The sequence below is a fragment of the Diospyros lotus genome, chromosome 12 (genome assembly GCF_014633365.1).
Source record: "Diospyros lotus cultivar Yz01 chromosome 12, ASM1463336v1, whole genome shotgun sequence".
NCBI classification, from domain to species: Eukaryota; Viridiplantae; Streptophyta; class Magnoliopsida; order Ericales; family Ebenaceae; genus Diospyros; species Diospyros lotus.
Genome location: NC_068349.1, coordinates 35,844,375 through 35,861,725, shown reverse-complemented (window position 1 = coordinate 35,861,725; position 17,351 = coordinate 35,844,375). Strand labels below are relative to the sequence as shown.

Sequence of the window (17,351 nt, the reverse complement as noted above, 5' to 3'; positions counted from 1 at the left end):
GTTTTCATTGAAGGGCATAATAATGGTCATTTATAATTTACAAAATATTTTTTTTATTGTGTTTGGTCGACAAAAAAGATAGAAAATATTTATATAATGAAAATATTTTACACCAAATGATGTAAAATAAGTTATACCAATTCAAAATTCGTAAGTCATTTTCTAATTTACAATAAAGTGAATAAATGATCTTTTTCTTTTGTCAAAAACATGTTTTCATATGTATATATTTGTATGTATATATATATATAGATACATGCACATACATATATACATTTATAGTGGCGAACCCAAAAAAGAATTTTAGTCCGGGCTAAATTATAAAAATTATAATTACTTATAATAATATATATAAAAATAAAAAAATCAGCTGGGGTCAAGGCCCCAGTTGGCCAAAACGTGGCTCCACCACTACACACTTACATATGCATGTACTTACAAAAACAAATATATGTACATGCATATGGAGACATATATATGCTCACATATACATGCATATAAACATGGCTAAATACATATTTTTACTCTTATACTTTTACGTTTTTTTCGTGTTATTATTCAAACTTTTTTGTTATTTTAATTACACTTCAAAACTATACAGTTTTGAGTTAGCTGCATATCTCAGTTAGGGTACGTAATACACGTGCACTAAAATGCCCAAATTACACCACTATCTATGCCATAGCTTTTTCTTTCAGTGAACAGTGACAAGGCAGGTGTAGGCCAATGGCTATGGCGAAAGGTGCAGAGGCCGTCCTCGGTTGAGAATGGCAAAAATAGAAGAGTTAAAGGCATTGGCGATGGAGTAAGGCAAAGAGACGAAGGCGTCGAACATGGCAAAAGGTGTATAAGTCATCGACAACATACTTTCATCGCCAACTCCTTCACATTTTTGTCTTCCGTCACACTGACACCTTTGCCTCTTCACCTTCTGCCACTGCCAATGACAAGCTCTATATCTTCCGCCATCGCCGACACCTTTGCCGCTTTACTTTTCTTCATCACCGACGCCTTCGCCTTCCCTAACTAACAATGATCCCTGTACTTTTCGTCGTCGTTGGAAACTAAAGGAAGAAGTTGTGGCATAAATGGTTGTTGTGTAAGGGATAATTTCACTACAAAAAATCTAGTATTTAGCAACGAAAATTAGCGATAGAGCAATTTAGTGACAGAATTAGCGACGAAAATTTCGTTGCTGAATTAGCAATGAAAAGAAAAATAAAAACAAGGCCCCACGTTCCCACCGTGTGGGCACCGCGTGGCCTCGCTTCGCCTCTGCTTGCCACTTGGCGAGCCCACCAGCAACCACGTAGCGGCGTTGGGAATTATTTTCCCAACGAGCGCTTTATTCTTTTCTTTTACAGGGATTGAACCCTAGACCTCTCAGCCTCCAAAGACTTATCCCTAGGTGCGCGACCAGCTAATCTGAAAGTTTCAGTGATTTAGTATGCGCATAAAATATTTTTATAGTATTTTTGTTTAAACTTTTCAAAATTACATTTGTACCCCAAAATTTTGCAAACTTATTTTTAAAATATTCCATCACTCATTTTGAATTTAATTTGTAATTTCATGTTTTATTAATTTGCAACTTAACAACGGAACATTTCGTCACTTATTTTGAATTTAATTGAATTTTTTATAAATTCTACATTTAATTATGAAAATTTTTATTATCAAATCATATTTTAAATTTAATTTAAATATTTTATGAATTTAACATTAAATTTTTATATATGTTTTGTTAAAAGTTATTTTCAGTAACATTACTAAGTTTTTGTATAAATTCCTGAATTATATAGCGTGATATCATCTAATTAATAATGAAATTTAAAACAAGTGAAACGTATCATTTCAATATCGTAGATATTAAAAATTCTATCTGTATATTATTAAATTAAAAAAATAGGTATCCGTTAAAGGATAACATATTATTCAATAATGAAGATCAATATATTTAAAAAATATATACGTATATAGGGTAAATCTAGATTTTTATTTATGTACTTTTACATTTTTTTTTATATAGTTAGTTGAATTTTTTGTTATTTAATTACACTTATTTATCAATGTTTTTAAGTTAATTTCATTTTTATATCTATATTTTTTAATCAATTTAATCACTTTACTTTGATAGGTAAAAAAGAAGAAGATAAATACGAGTATATAGATATAATCAAAATAATAAAAAATTAAGTTGTCACAAAAAAAAAATTAATTAAATTGACTCAAAAATATAAATTTAATTGCTAAAATATGAAATTAACGTATGAATTTCACATTTTATAAATTTATTTGTTAAAATATATATATTTTTTATTTTTTAGCAATGGATTTGTTTTGTTACTAACGTTTTAAATTTTTAATTTTTCTTTTTGCGATGAATTTATTTCGTTGCTAACGTTTTTAACTTTTAATTATTTTTTTCTTTTTTAGTGACGAATTTATTCTATCGCTAACGTTTTTATTTTTTAATTTATTTTTTTTCTTTTTTAGCAATGGATATCTTCCATCGCTAAATTTTTAACTATTTAATTTAAATTTTTTTAGCAACGGATAATTTTCATCACTAAAGTTTTTAATTTTTTTATTTTTAGCGACGGATTATTTTCGTCGCTAAATTTTTTAATTTTTAATTTATTTTTTTTCATTTTTAAAGGCTGATAAAGTTTTTTATTTTTAATTTATTTATTTTTCATTTTTAGAGACGGATATTTTCCATTACTAAAGTTTTTAATTTTTAATTTAATTTTTTTCACTTTTAGCTAAGGATTTTTTCGTCACTAAAGTTTTAATTTATTTTTTTATTTTTAGTAAAGGATTTTTTTAGTCGCTAAAATTTTTAATTTAATTTTTTTATTTTTTAGCAATGAAAAAAATTCGTCGCTATATTTAAAAATTAAAAAATATTTAATGACAATTTTCATCGCTAAATTCAAAAAATTTTAGAGACTGAATAAAGTGTCACAAATCCGTCAGAAAAATTTAGCGACGGATATTCGTCTCTAATCTATCGCTAAGTAGTGACGGAATAATTCCGTCACTAAATTCTGTTACTAAAAATTATTTTTTTTGTAGTGTTTGAGCATTTCAATGTGCATGTATTTCACACTCAAATTGAGGTGTGTAATTAATTAAGAAATATATAATTCAGAGTTGTAATTGAAATATCAAAAAATTCGGGTGGACACATAAAAAAATGTGAAAGTACATAGATATAAATATATATTTGGTCTTTAAACATAGTTGCACATATGTATGCATTCATGATTTCATGCATATATATGCATATATAATGAATTTTTAGAAAATATTTTACAATGAAAACAAAACACTAGAAGATAAGATAAAAAAAAAAAAAAAACAAGACTTAAATCTCTTCCAAAAGGACTAATAAGCAAAATTGATAGAGTAATTTCTCGCCATAAGGCTCAACAAATGATTTCTCCCAAATGGCCCAATTTTTTAGACCATTTGGGAGAGAAACAAATATCTCATAAGTCTCACCTTATTAGAAAACTCATGAAGAATAATATATCACTCGAATGATAGGATCCAAGAAAAATAATAAGATCAACATAATTATTCGTTCTTAATATTTCGAGCCACATTCATTCCCAACCTTCAATTTATTTAAAAGTTGGATCATGGGGAAGAACCTAATATATGTTCCGATTGATTTATTTTCTTACTTAATCTTCATTCTCATTAGTAATTTTTAATTAACTTAAGCATCGAAGACCTTTTTAGGGGAAGGCCTCAAGCACAACTTTCCTTATATTTATCTATGAAATGTCCACATATCTAATAAGCAAACAATGATGCATAGGGACTTGTAGTCAATACGACTCAATTCTTGAGGATGACTTTCCACCATCATTAAGTGATGTCGTGTAAGGGAGAGTAGAAGTTCGGTTAAACCGAACTAATTGAACCATAGCGACTGAATTTGTTGATTTAATTCGATTATTTTCTTGTAATGGTTCGGTTGAGTTTTTTTTTTAGTTCAGTTTTCAATTCAATTTTTTGATTGAAATAATGGAACTAACCAAATCAAACAAAATGACATCATTTTGGGTGTTGTATAAAAGAAATATACGAAGAATCTATATAAATAGAATGACAAAAGCGAAAAGACCAAATTGCCTTAGCCTTCGGCCCTTTCCCTTCCTTTTCATCTCCAACTCTCCGACGACCCATCACTTCCTCTGATGTCGATGTCGACATTGACGCCGATAGTGCTCGCCCGTCGACGCCACCTCGATAGCCATTGCTACTAGGCTACCAACATCACTACTGTGCTCGTCCATCAACACCACCTTGGCAGTTACCATCCCTTCAAACTGTCACTGTTTCCTTTAGATATTCACACAATACTTAGGCCCATTCGGTAAGTTTTCTGGAAACCTTCTTATGGGTGGGTGTTCTACATTAAAACTTAGATATACTAAAATCCAACCATCAGATCCTTTTAATTTTTGGGTATGTGTGGGTCACTGAGTCAAGGCAAATCTAATGGGCAATTCTAATAGTCAGAATCCGCTGTGGATGGTGGTCGACGACGTTTTTTTAGAAAGAAGTTTTGAGTTTTTTGACAATAAAATTAATGTTTAGATATACAAAAAATCAACCGTTGGATCAAACTCATTTTTTAGTATATGAACCATCGCGATTAAGGGAATTCAATGATTGACCCCGATCATTAGAATCACCGGCTGACTAGGTGGACGACGGCAATAGTAAGTCCGAACATTAGTTCGGTTTGTTCAATTATTTTTGGGTTTATTTGGTTTTTAGTACGGTTCAATTAGTTTAGTTCAATTTTATACAGCGATTCAATTTTTTTGGTTATTGAATTTCGGTCGATTCGGTTTGCACACCCCTGGTGTCATGTATGGAAATGGTAGGGTCTTGAGCTTATAGTGTGTTTGATAGCACACATTTGTCATAGAAAATGTTTAATCATGTGTAATTATTGCACATATTTTTTATGGAAACAATCAAACACTCTTAATTTTCAATGAAAAATATATGTATGGTACAAGCATTTAAATTTTTTTTTCATGGAATTCATTTTTCAAATGGGTGGGGTAGTTTTTGTTTTTTAGGCAATCATTATCTAAAATTAAATTTTAAGTAATGCAATCAAACATATTCTTATGATGATTCAAATCGAACCACAAAACTCACTCTATGAGCAACGTAAGTAGTGAGGAGAGGTGAGGGGTTGCACTATCACCTATCATAAACAACCACATGATTAGGGGTGTAAATGAACAAAAATTCTCGACTCAACAAAAAGAATTTAAACAAAAATTCTCGACTCAACAAAAAGAATTTAAACAAAGGCTTGTTTGACTTGTTTATGTTTATGAATGAATTCGTTTATAATTTATTTAAAGATCGATTAAAGTTGAAATTATTGTTTGTTTAAAATGTTATATCCTTATCTTTCATATATTATATATACATAATTATTAATTAATTTGGCTTTTTCATTAATATAATTAATTTTTTACACTAGTTGAACAATAAACGAGTTTGTAAATGATGTGTTCATTTAATAGGTTCATTTATTGTTCATGAACAAATTTGAAATGAGATTCGTTTAAATTAAAAGAATGAGTTCAAACTTAACACAAACATAAGCGAATAGGGCTTGCAAATATTCAACTTAGCTCATAAATAAACTAAACCCAAACAAAATTCAACTAAACTTGACTCAATATTTAAAATGTTGTCATTGAATAAACCTTTTCAGGTATACATTGTAATGGAGCCCAATAGAAGAAACCTATAGGCCCTCCGAGTTATCCTTGCTAATAATGAAGGAATGAAAGAGGAGACATCAACAAAGATAAACCATGGTGAGAATAAACAAAAATCTTAAAAGTCGAGGTATAAAGAGAATAGATCTCTAGTTTTGATTTGTTTATTGACAAATCTTGAATTTTAAATTCTAAATTTTTTTAATGTGAAAATTGAGGAGTCTTTATTGCAATAGCCTTCAGTTGAAGCGTCCCACTCTCCCTATAAGTCATGGTCTGCCACACCCGAGCTGGTGGGTCAGATAGGTATAGTGCGAGTCGAAACCCAGGTGCTAGCTCCACTGATATATGCAAATTATCGACAATTACATGGAAACAGATTCAATCCCTCAAAGTTGAAGTATCTTAAGTCTTCAAATGTGTGCAGTGGACCATTTACGTTAGCTTAAACTCTAAACTTTAGATGAGTTTTATCGAAAACTCTACAATAGTTCTCCTTTTTGTTGCAATCTAGCAATATGTTATACGAAAAAATATATATATTTTTTTTGAGTAAATAAAAGGGAACCCCTCGTAATGCAATGCTAGAATGTATATGAAATATTATGAACTAATATTGGATTACATTAGGGGTTTTTTTTCAAGATAAAAAAAAAGAAAAAAAAAAAGATTTGATGCTAAAATAACTTTGCCAACAAAAAGGTAAAATGAGGATCACTAAACTGCTGATTCAGATCCGGACCTAGCCTCACGGTCCGGGCAAGCACCATCCGGTCGGGTCAGGCTCATTCGGAGCGCGGTGGCAAAGGCGGAGCTTCGGTGCATGGCACAGTTGCAGAACCATGCCCTCGCAGAAGTCCGCTCGCCATTGCTTGGAGATCCCCGCCGCCACTCCCGCTTCCTCCGGGCGGGGGAGCTCTGGTGACGCCGAGCTGCTGGTACTGCATGGGCGGCCACGAAGCATGCATCGTCGGCTCAAAGAGGGAAGATAAGTCGTAGTTGCCCGGGATGGAGGACGGCTGCGGGAGGTCGGATATCGAGAGCGGATGCTGTACTAGCAGCGGCTGCGACGGCGGCGGAAGCGCCGGAGTTGGAAGCTCGAGCGCTGCAAGGTGGGCTTGTAAGTACGAAAGCTCTGCCTGTAAATTCACCATCTGTCATCACAAATATATATGATTATATACAAGAAAATGACCCAAACAACACTCAAATTATCCAAATTAATTAAGCTTTAATCACATCATTAACAAAACCCTATATATATATATAAAGAACAACTAAAAATATTCTACATCCTAGATGAATCCGGAGAGCTCACTGTTGTCCGTAACGGATAGGCACAAACATCATTCTTATTTTGCACAAAAAATCTATGCTTGCCTTTGCCACTGTGTGTGTATATATATATATATATATGCACACAGAGAGAGAGAGAGAGGGCTGTTCTCTTTTAAACACTCAAAAGGCCGACCAATTTCCTTAATAACAGCAACAGCCATCTAGTTTGCACAGAAACTGGTGCATGCAACAACTTATTATTAAAGAATCATATATATATATATGCAACATCTAGATTTCAGTCAACTATACTTGTATTATATATATGTGTATATTATATTTATATATAACACTAATAGTATATATATAATGCTTACAAATTGAGCTGCTCAGTCTTCAGTTTGACCCAATAAAGCCTTGAACAAGCTTGCATGATTTCATCGCGCAAGAACTCAACTGATCCTTACATATATATATATATATATATATATACATGTATTAGAAGTTGATTATGGGCATGGGCATATATATATAGATATATGTGTATAGGGTTTGATGATAGTTTGCAAATAAAGAGTAGATTTTCATTTCCTTGGAAAAATGGGATTAAGATTACTGCCCTCTGTCGATTTACCCACAAAAGGGAAATATGGGTTTTTACACATTTATATTTCTAATGTACACCCACTTGGAATTATTCACTTAATTAAGCTTATTATATACATGGCAACACGTATCAACTTATATATATAAGTTACAAATATATATATATATATATATTAATAGTTTATATATATTAATTAATTCATAAGAAAAAGTAATAGTAACGTCATTTTGTTAGTCCTTTTGCGCAGAAGTTATGCGAGATAACATGTAATAGGAGTTTTGGGATTTAATAAATAATTAAAAGTTAGGGCTTACGGTTTAGAGTTTACCTGTTGTTGGAGGGTGAAGATTTGAGCGACGCAGCCGTAGATGGGGTCGCGGAGCCGAGCCTGGGCCTCGTAGCAGATGGTGACGACGGCTTCGGGCCGGCGGCTCACGGGAATCTGCTGGAGCAGCTTGGAGACGTTGCTGGCGCCGAACACCTTGTGCACGGCGGCGAAGTGGGCTGCCCCCTGCTCGGAGTCGAAGTAGGGCGCGAATATGCAGCCGGCGACGCACTTCCTCCGCAAGAACTTGCAAGCACCACAGGGGCCTCCGCCTCCTCCTCCGCCAGAGCCCCCGGAGGAGGAGGAGGAGCTTCCCCCTCCGCCTCCGCCCGCTCCTCCTCCGCTGCCTCCGGCCGAGGAGGCTGTGGTTGCGTTTGAGGCCATGTTTTTGGATAGATAGGGGAAGAAGGGGGTTGTGGGTGGAAGCTTAAAAGAGTGAGTGAGAGAGAGAGACAGAGAGAGGCTTTAAAGCCACGCGAAGAAGCAAACACTGGGCTTAGCTGCTTGCGTGAAGCAAACATGCGAGTTTAAGCCAAACTACTACTTCTCTTCTCTCTCCTTTTTATATATAATTCTCTCTCTCTCTCGTGAATTTCGCTACCAACGCTCATGTTTCTCTCTCTCTCTCTCTCTCTCTCTCTCTCTACAGACACATGTAAATTCTTGTGCTATATATATAGTGAGATGCTATATATATATATATAGATGTTGTGAAATAAAGATGATGGATTCAGTACAGGTAGAAACGTGAAAAGGGAAGTACTGTTTGTCTTTGCCTCTCCTGCGTGTTTGAAGCTGCGTAGACGCCAATGGACGCCATCTCTCTCTCTCTCTCTCTCTCTCTCTCTCTCTCTCCCTGAAAACGACTCACCTGTTCTTTCGAAAGAACATTGATGATATAATCTTATTTATATAAAAACCCGACACCCATCAAAGTAAAGTGACAGCCATACATATATACTTTTGTAATTACGAGTCGTTTCGAATAACTTTTTGTTTCTTTTAATCAATGGGCTTCAACTTAACTCTGACTATACCTTGAGCATATATATATATATATATATATTAACAATTAATGGGCTGTCTAATTGTGGAATTAAGCATGGATTGAAGATATTGTTCTATGGTGGTGATGTATGAGTTTGAACAATATGGTATCCATTTTAGGGTATAAGAAACCAAATATAGAAAGCCATAAATTAACAAGTGGGTACATGAGCAAACGTGGTAAAACGATGTAATGAATGATTAATTAACCAAAGTATAGTGTTAAGAGACATTAATTAATTAATTAATTTTCAACTTCCTAGCTAACTAACAAGTGTCCTTTATATTCATCAAGCGACGAGGGCCCATGCGAGAGAGGACATCCTCGCTTATATTCAAGTCATTGTGCATATGTAGAAACATTAAAGCAAGGTTTGTAAATTAATGAGGAAATTAGTGGGTGGATTAGCCAAAGCTAATTAATTAATTAGTTAGTAATTGTTTGCTTTTTTTATGCCATAAAGTGATTAGTCAAAGCCAATTAATTAGTTAATAATGGGTAAGTTTGGCATTCTAAAGGACATTAGTCAATTTGTGGCCCTAACCGGTATCTTAATCTTATTTAAGTAATGATTGTTAACCAAGAAATGAATTGAAAAAATTAAAATATAAAAAGTATTTCAGATAAAAATATTTTTTTATTATATTTATTAAATTAATCTGATAATTTACTGAAAATAATTAACGAGACTTTTTATCTGGGATTTTACGGATAAATTTTTTTCATCTCATAAAAATGACATTTTTAGTGCATTTAAAAAAAATAACCAATAATTTGATAGAAATCTTAAAATATTTTACAATCTTTTCTTACCTATTATATATCTTGATTCGAAAAACATTTCAATCTTATCTTAATACAATTTTATCTTACTCATTTTAATAAATGTTATCTTAAAAGATTTACAAAATCAAATGCACAAGTCACATGGTCTAGTTTATAGATATTAAAACGATATCTCTTTACCCATTAGAGAGAGAGAGAGTGTGTGATCGCTCCCAATATTTGGATAATTGGTCATGGTGTATGGACATTCCTAACATTATTTAGCCATTTTAGTCTACCATGTTACATTACTTGCCATTCGGTGGTCTACCATGTTTGTGATTTATTTCAATTAATTTGTCAAAAAATATAAGAATAATACTAGAAATTATGACTGATGACATCATTATCAGTTTTGCATTACTCATAATAAATGTTGCAATGGTTAATCGGTGTTTGGAAGCTATAAAGAAAATATAATAAATATACATTATGCATACATGTTTGAAAATAAGATACATTTATAGCACTTTAAAAATAATTATTCTATGTTTATGCAAATAAGATACAATAAATATATTTTATTTTAGATAAAGTGTATATTTTATATTTTATTTCTAATACATAAATACTCTCGTCAATTGGTGATATGTTTGAAAAACAAGATTTTTTCACCAATCAATGAGTGTTTATACATTAAAAAATAAGCATAAATTGAAAATATGCATGTATATAAACTAGCCATGGCCCTAGTAATGATTAAGGCACAATAGCCCCAGGATGTAGATCAACTAGCAAAGAAAAAATATGCTAGAGTGTTACTTTTTGGGTCCTCAAGTTCCATGTTTGAGCCATGACCAAGAGATAGTTTAGTAGGTAATAAGCGATCCTGAAAAATGAAAAATGCTTGTCATCTTCAAGTTTGCGGTTGTGCTAGAGGCCAAAACTTGCCTGCTGGATTTCCTAATTTACTTCTCTTGCTAAAATCGTGTGGTCGAACAACGGGAGACGCTCGTGATATATAGTACATTAATAAAAAAAATAATTAAAGTACAATAAATATGCATTATTTTTGTTCTAAAACAATATCAAGACACAATGTATTAATCATCAATTAATAAAAGTGTTTTATGAATAAAAATAGAATATAATTAATATACCTTACTTAAAAATAATATGCAAATTTACGACATGTTAACTATTGTCCTATGAATAATTATTAACGTTACTTTGAAAATAAAGTGTGTTTATTATTTTTTATCACGTGCACTTAAAAGCATGAGATAAAAAAAATTCCATAAAAAAATATGTTAATTTTGATAAAAGTATTTCTTATTTAAAAAAAAAAAAAGGAGTTAGTTGTAGTTGGTCGAAATCATCAGGGGGAGAAGTGTAATTAGAGTGATAAGTGGGGGGTGGGGAATGAAACGGAGTAAAAGATTAGCGTACGGTTGGTAACGGCGCGGGTCACCGCGCCGCCCGGTAGGCTGTCCAAAGCGTGTTGTGTGAGAGGGAAGCAATGGCCGACACGTGTCCCGACTCATGACCCTCTGCTGACGTCCTCACAGTTCGGTTTCATCAGATTTGACCCTCCAAACACGCCCTTACCTCCCTCCCTTTCATCTTACTTTACCTCCTCCTCTCTCTCTCTTTCTGTTCAAAACCCATATGCCCATGCGTTACACGTCTTTTCCATGTGGTCTGGTGTAAAACGTGTCATGCATTAAATTCATTATCCTAGCTCGAGAATTTGTACCAATTTAGTATAAAAAATAAATCATGATCAAATACATAAATAGATACAAAAAATTTATGTAAAAAATTTAATTTAAAAAGATAATATCACTACGATGATATTGTTACTATAATAGTGATATTATTATAATAATTTTAAGATATTGAATACTTATTTATAGTTTTACCATTTATCTATACATATATAAAAAAAGAATTAATTTGTATAAATTTATATCATAAGGTAACGTTTATTAAAATGAGCAAGATAAAGAAGTATTAAGATAAGTCCGAAATTATTTTTAAACCAAGTTATGGAACAGTCAAAATAAAGTTGAGAAGCATTCTAAGATTTTTATCAAACTGTTTGTTAAATTCTTTAGAATGTATTAGAGGACACAAAAGTCATTTTTTTTTCTTATATGTAAGAACCAAGATATTTTTATCTTGAGAGGATGAGAGATATGCATATCTTGAAAAATCAAGATAAGAGATCATTAATAATTTTTCCAATAATGATTAGATAAATTTAACAAATATGTTAGAAATAATAGAAGTTTGGAATACATCCCATATCTTGATTAACAAACGCCCCCTACAGAGGTACAAAGATAAATTTTGATGAGTCATGAAAATAAATCTTCAATTGTAGACGGAATTTTAATTACAGTCAAATTCGAGGTCTCAATCAATATTAAATTTGAAGTCCCAATTATAGTCAAATTTAAATTCTAGATTATAATTATAACAGTTCAATGAAATTTATTGAATTTGAATTATTGTTGGTTTAATTTTAATTTTTTAATAATTTCATTAATTTATCAAAATTAACTTACAAGCATATAATAAAGTGGATTGCTCGAGACACCTTTGAAATCACCTCTGATCTCTAAGTCAGACAGGATATAAAAGAAGTAGGCATGATAAAAATTTTAAAGGGATAAAGTTCGAAAGTAAATTTGCCTTTTTTAAGAATTCTTTAGAATAAATGGAATGTCTTTTGGATTTTCTTTATATATATATGTTCCCTAAGTTGATTGGTGTCAATTTTTCCACTCATTTTCTTCCCATTTTACAAAATTACCCTCTCTTATTAAATTATTGAACCCCATATTTACCCTTATCAATTCATAAAATTTATAATTTTGGACACTTATAATAAACTTGATCAAACGTAGGTGAAATTAACTTATCTACCTCGTCATTTATTTTGTCCTAATAGAAAATTTGAGGCAAATAGTAGTTTAGGAACCAAATTGTCCCTTTATTGTAAAGGCCACGTTCATTCTCTATTCTTATTTATGAAATGTTGTTACTTGTGCAAAAGGACAATTTGGTCTTTTGACAGTTACTACTAAGTAATACAAATTTAATATTTTTACATACTAAACAAGGGACAATTCATATCTAAGTTATGCCTCGTTTACCAAACATAGAACAATAGTATTTATCTCGTCGCTATACTCGGTTGCACGAAAATATAAATGAGAAACGGATACAATATGAAACAGAAAAAGGAAAATGGCATTTAAAGCAGGCATATGCTAAACATGAATATCCCCTGAAGTCACAGATATAACACATTTTTTTAAAAGTAACAACGGAAGAGCGAAAAAACATGTTAAAAAAAAATTACAATAGACTTTTTTGTAAATATAATTTTTAATATATAAAATTATAAAAAATAGTTATTCAATTTAAAAATAAACATATTCTATAATGCATTCAAAATAAATTTAAAAAAAATAAAAATTTTGAGTTAAAAACAAAAAAATTCAAACTCTAACATCTTCGTGGACAAAGGAAATGTGTTTTTGATATTTTCTTAATATTATGAAATGGTCTCGAAATGTTTTTAAAATTGTAAAAATGACCTAAAAATATATTTTTGATATTTTTTGACGTTTTGGTATAGAGTTTCGAAATGACACCCTCGAGGTGTTTTCGTGCATTATAGGCACCATGTACCAAACGTATTTGTTAACTCCTTTGTAGTCACAATGTGCCAAACGTTTTCACAATTACAAAAACGGATCGAATACGTTTTTTTGTATTTCAAAAACACTGAAATGGCACCCCTGAAACGTTTTTGTGCATTATAGAATGTCTGTTGCACTTGTTAGTTAATGTATATTGATTATATTTATTTTTAATTCTAAACACTTTTGTTAATTGATAAAATATTTAAAAATAAACTATATTTATTATCAATTAATAAGAGTATTTGGAGATTGGAATCAAGTTACAAGAATACTTGTTACCATTACTTAAATTTCTACATTTAGTATTTTGCTCCTTGTTAAGATGCATTTAATGCACTTTATTTTCTGCATTTGAATACTTTTACTGTTAGTAAAATATTTTAAAACACGATATATTTATTTTTCAACCAATAAAAGTATTTAATCTTAAAAATAAAATGTATTAAGGTATTGTTTGTTAACCAAGATATATGCTAGAAAATGTGAGATATGAAAAGTATTTCGGATAAAAATATTTTTCATTATATTTGTTAAATTTATCTAACAATTTTTAAAAAATAAGTCACTTAATTTTTTATCTAAGATTTTTTAAATAAATTTATCTCTTCTCCCTTTAAATAAATTTATCTTAAATCTTATAGATAAAAAAAAAATGACCCATATATCTTCTAATACATTTCAAAAAATTTAACAAACAGTTTAATAAAAATATTATAATATTTTTTATTATTATTTTAATTATTTCATATTTTGGTTCGAAAAATATTCAAAACTTATTTTAATATAATCTTATCTTATTCATTTTAATAAATACTAGTTACGTTACCTAAATATACCTTATCTCAAAAAGTAACAGATATTTCAACAAAACCATTAACATTTGATTATTTAACATTGATAACATCTAATAATCTAACAATAGAAACGGATAGAAGAGTAAGAATTCCTAAGATTATCGTTCACTTATTTAATGGGAACTTGTCGAGTGAGATTCACATTTATCTTTTCTTGTGATCTTTATAGTTATTAGGACACTCATTGACAAAACCCTCATAATTATAGATCATTTGAATACATTTTTTTAATATTTTTTTCTATTAATATACAAATATAAGAACAGGATACTGGGTGGGCCTCAGTTAGGACATGGCCCCAGATTTCAAGCCCATTGGGCTGCTTGGGTTTAGCTAAGAACGGAATGAACCGGAAAACCGTGAACCGGACATTGAGCCTAAGCCCATCAGAACTTCTCGTCTTCTTTCTGAAGTCTGAGCAATCGTCTCTCTCTCTCTCCCGTCGACATTGAAGCGAACTCAATCAGTCAATCAAGCTTTGCTCAAGTATAATTCTCTCTCTCTCTCTCTCTACATAATTGTATATGGAAACATTAGAATCGTGAATTTGTAGCGTGTTTGTAACTCTTTAGCCTTACAATTCTGTTTGCATTCAGAGTAATGTTTTAAGCACCTCTGGATGTGTTCTCTATTTACAGCTTATTATCTGATTTCTGAAGCGAAAGTGCGGCTAACTGTTTGTGTTTAGACATAAAAATCTGAGTTATGCGTTCTTTGTATTGTTGTAACGATGGAGTTTCCTTGATTAGAGGATTTAGTCCTCTTCCTTTTGGAAGACGCAGAAGGGTGGAAGGAAGAGTCCCCAACCAGTTGAGAGCCCGTCTTGTTTCTGATAGATGTGGAATTAAGAATGGATTAGGTTGAGAATATCTAGCATGAGCTTATAGCTTTGAACATTTCAGAATTATTTTCAAGAGAACTATTTTCTGGTTCAGAGACTAGATAAACTTGGGAGAACACATTTGGGTATCCAAAACAAATTTCAAGTTTAGAGACTAGATAAACCCAAAAGAATGCATTTCAAAAGATGGTTCTTGAAAACTATTTAAGAATTTTATCTTAAAAAAATCCAGGTTCCAATACTTGTTCTTGCATAAAAATGAGAACTGTTTAAAACCATTTGTATCTTCATAGTCTTTGTTGCCTTCGGTTCTAAAACAAAAACAGAAAAAGAAGTGCACAGACATGACCAAGCTGTCAATTGTGTTATTTTCAACTTCAGATAGAGTTTATTTCCTTGTGCTTTTCATTGTTTCATCTTTGTCTACTTTTGTCAACTTCTTTCCATGGTTGTTGAGCATATGGTGGTTCCTTCTGTGACCTTTCCTTGCCTCTGGAGTTGAGATTAGTTTAGTGTATGGAATGCTTTTCTGTGGTAAGCTACTTTATCAAACCTCATTATTTTGCAATTGTCTATTCATTTTATCCTGATGTAGACCCTGTTGCTGGCCTTCATAATGGTTGCATGGTATGCTTGGCTTGTTTAAAGCCTCTAAGATTTTAAAGCAAGCCGGATGCGTATATCAACAGGGAAAATAAGTGACGTATGTAACAGAATATGTTCCAAATTTTAGTTCTAACACCTTGAATTGATGGGTTGAAGTTGATCATAGGCTACAACTGCTTTGGTTCATGTTGACCATGGGGATGTGAATAGTCCAAATTTCCCACTTTGGGTACTTTGGTTGATGAAGGTTTGACACCTGTTCTTCTGTAAGTCAAGGTTAGTGGTGTCTACTATCAACTGAAGATTATTCAAGTTAAATATTCTCTGAATTCTCTCTCTGGTGTTGCTCTCTCCCTGTCAACTTCTTCCCCTCCCTATTTTGTCTTCATTCTGTCTTTGCTAGCTTCATGTTTCTTCTTCTTAATCAAACCTTTCAAATCTCTTTGAAATCTATCAGTTTTGTCTATGGTGTTGAGAACAATTAATGGAAGACAGAGCATATCCCTATCATCCCTAGAAAGGAATAAGAGCACTAACATCACTTCAAGCCAACTGGTCTAATCTTCCAAAAGATGTTCTGAAGTTGATATTAGACTGCTTGTGTTTCATTAGCGTGGTTCGTTCTAGAGGTATTGTAGTTATTGAAGGTCCATTGCCAAATCCTACATCTGACCACTATTGTACAGCCCAATTATCTGACCTCCATGGCTGATGCTTCGCAGTGAAAGTGACCAAGGCAACAGTTACTCTGGTCATGAGGACCAAGAAAACCCTGTTCACTCTCTTGGCTGCTGCTTTCTCAATCCAAGAAGAGGCTATGCAATCTGAAGGAGATGCCAAAAGATGAGTTGAACTTGAGACTGGAGTAGCGGGTGGCTGGTGCTTTTGGACAGAGAGGAAAAGCCATATATCTTCAATCCCTTTGTGGATGTTGGCGTTCATCTTTTCCCATGTCTTCTATTAATCACCAAAGCTATTTCATGGTCAGACCCTATCCTTAGTATCAACAACTATGGTGTGAGCCCTCTTGCACTCTGATGTCATTTATGCAAAGTGCAGAGATGGCCCTTGGAGAGGTCCCAAAGGCAGTTGTGGGCTTTATTATGATATCATATGCTGGGAAGATGAAGTTTATGCATTATCCTTTTAGTGTCGGTTGATGTTTGGGATTTTAGCAGCTCTAATTTGCCTTGACAAATTAGGATGAAAGTTAATTCGTTCTTCCACAAGAAATCATTGAATTCATGGATCCCACTAACGCCAAAGAGTTTTACTTGGTGGAGTCTCTGTAACAGCTCTTGATTGTAGTAAGGTACATTGGGAAGTTCGTTGGATCATGGAACAGTCATTTATGCGTTCAATATGCTTTATCCTGAGAATATTGATGGATTCAACCTTCTGTACAAGACAAAGCTATTTCATGTTTATAAGCTGGATTTTAGCAATGAAAAGTGGGAGAAGTTGGAGTCTCTAGGTGATGAGATTCTGTTTTTGGGTGCAAGTGAGTCTATTTCAGTCTCAGCCAGGGACTTCTCAAAGTGTG

The 17,351-nt window shown here is 32.1% G+C and overlaps 2 protein-coding genes across 9 annotated transcripts in view; one reads left to right on the top strand and one right to left on the bottom strand.

The window, feature by feature from the left end:
• Positions 1-6,359: 6,359 nt before the first annotated feature.
• LOC127787148 (LOB domain-containing protein 30-like) lies at positions 6,360-8,581 on the bottom strand. Of its 2 annotated transcripts, none has more exons than XM_052315046.1 (2): positions 7,982-8,581; positions 6,360-6,907 (listed from the first exon to the last, which is right to left on the bottom strand). In XM_052315046.1, the coding sequence occupies exons 1-2, from the start codon at positions 8,360-8,362 to the stop codon at positions 6,554-6,556; spliced, it is 735 nt and encodes a 244-aa protein (XP_052171006.1). In that variant the 5' UTR covers positions 8,363-8,581; the 3' UTR covers positions 6,360-6,553. The 2 variants fall into 2 exon arrangements, with proteins under 2 accessions (XP_052171006.1, XP_052171005.1); XM_052315045.1 differs by having other exon boundaries at positions 6,360-6,922; positions 7,982-8,571.
• Positions 8,582-14,736: 6,155 nt separating this feature from the next.
• Positions 14,737-17,351, top strand: part of LOC127786684 (molybdopterin synthase catalytic subunit) — a 35,094-nt gene continuing 32,479 nt past the window's right edge. For 2 of the 7 annotated variants that reach the window (XM_052314259.1, XM_052314256.1), the window contains exon 1: positions 14,737-14,847. The gene's annotated coding sequence lies outside the window, so the exon portion shown is untranslated. Of the gene's footprint in view, positions 14,848-15,964; positions 16,085-17,351 lie in introns of those variants that run through there. The other 5 variants (XM_052314257.1, XM_052314258.1, XM_052314254.1 and 2 more) reach the window with 5 other exon arrangements.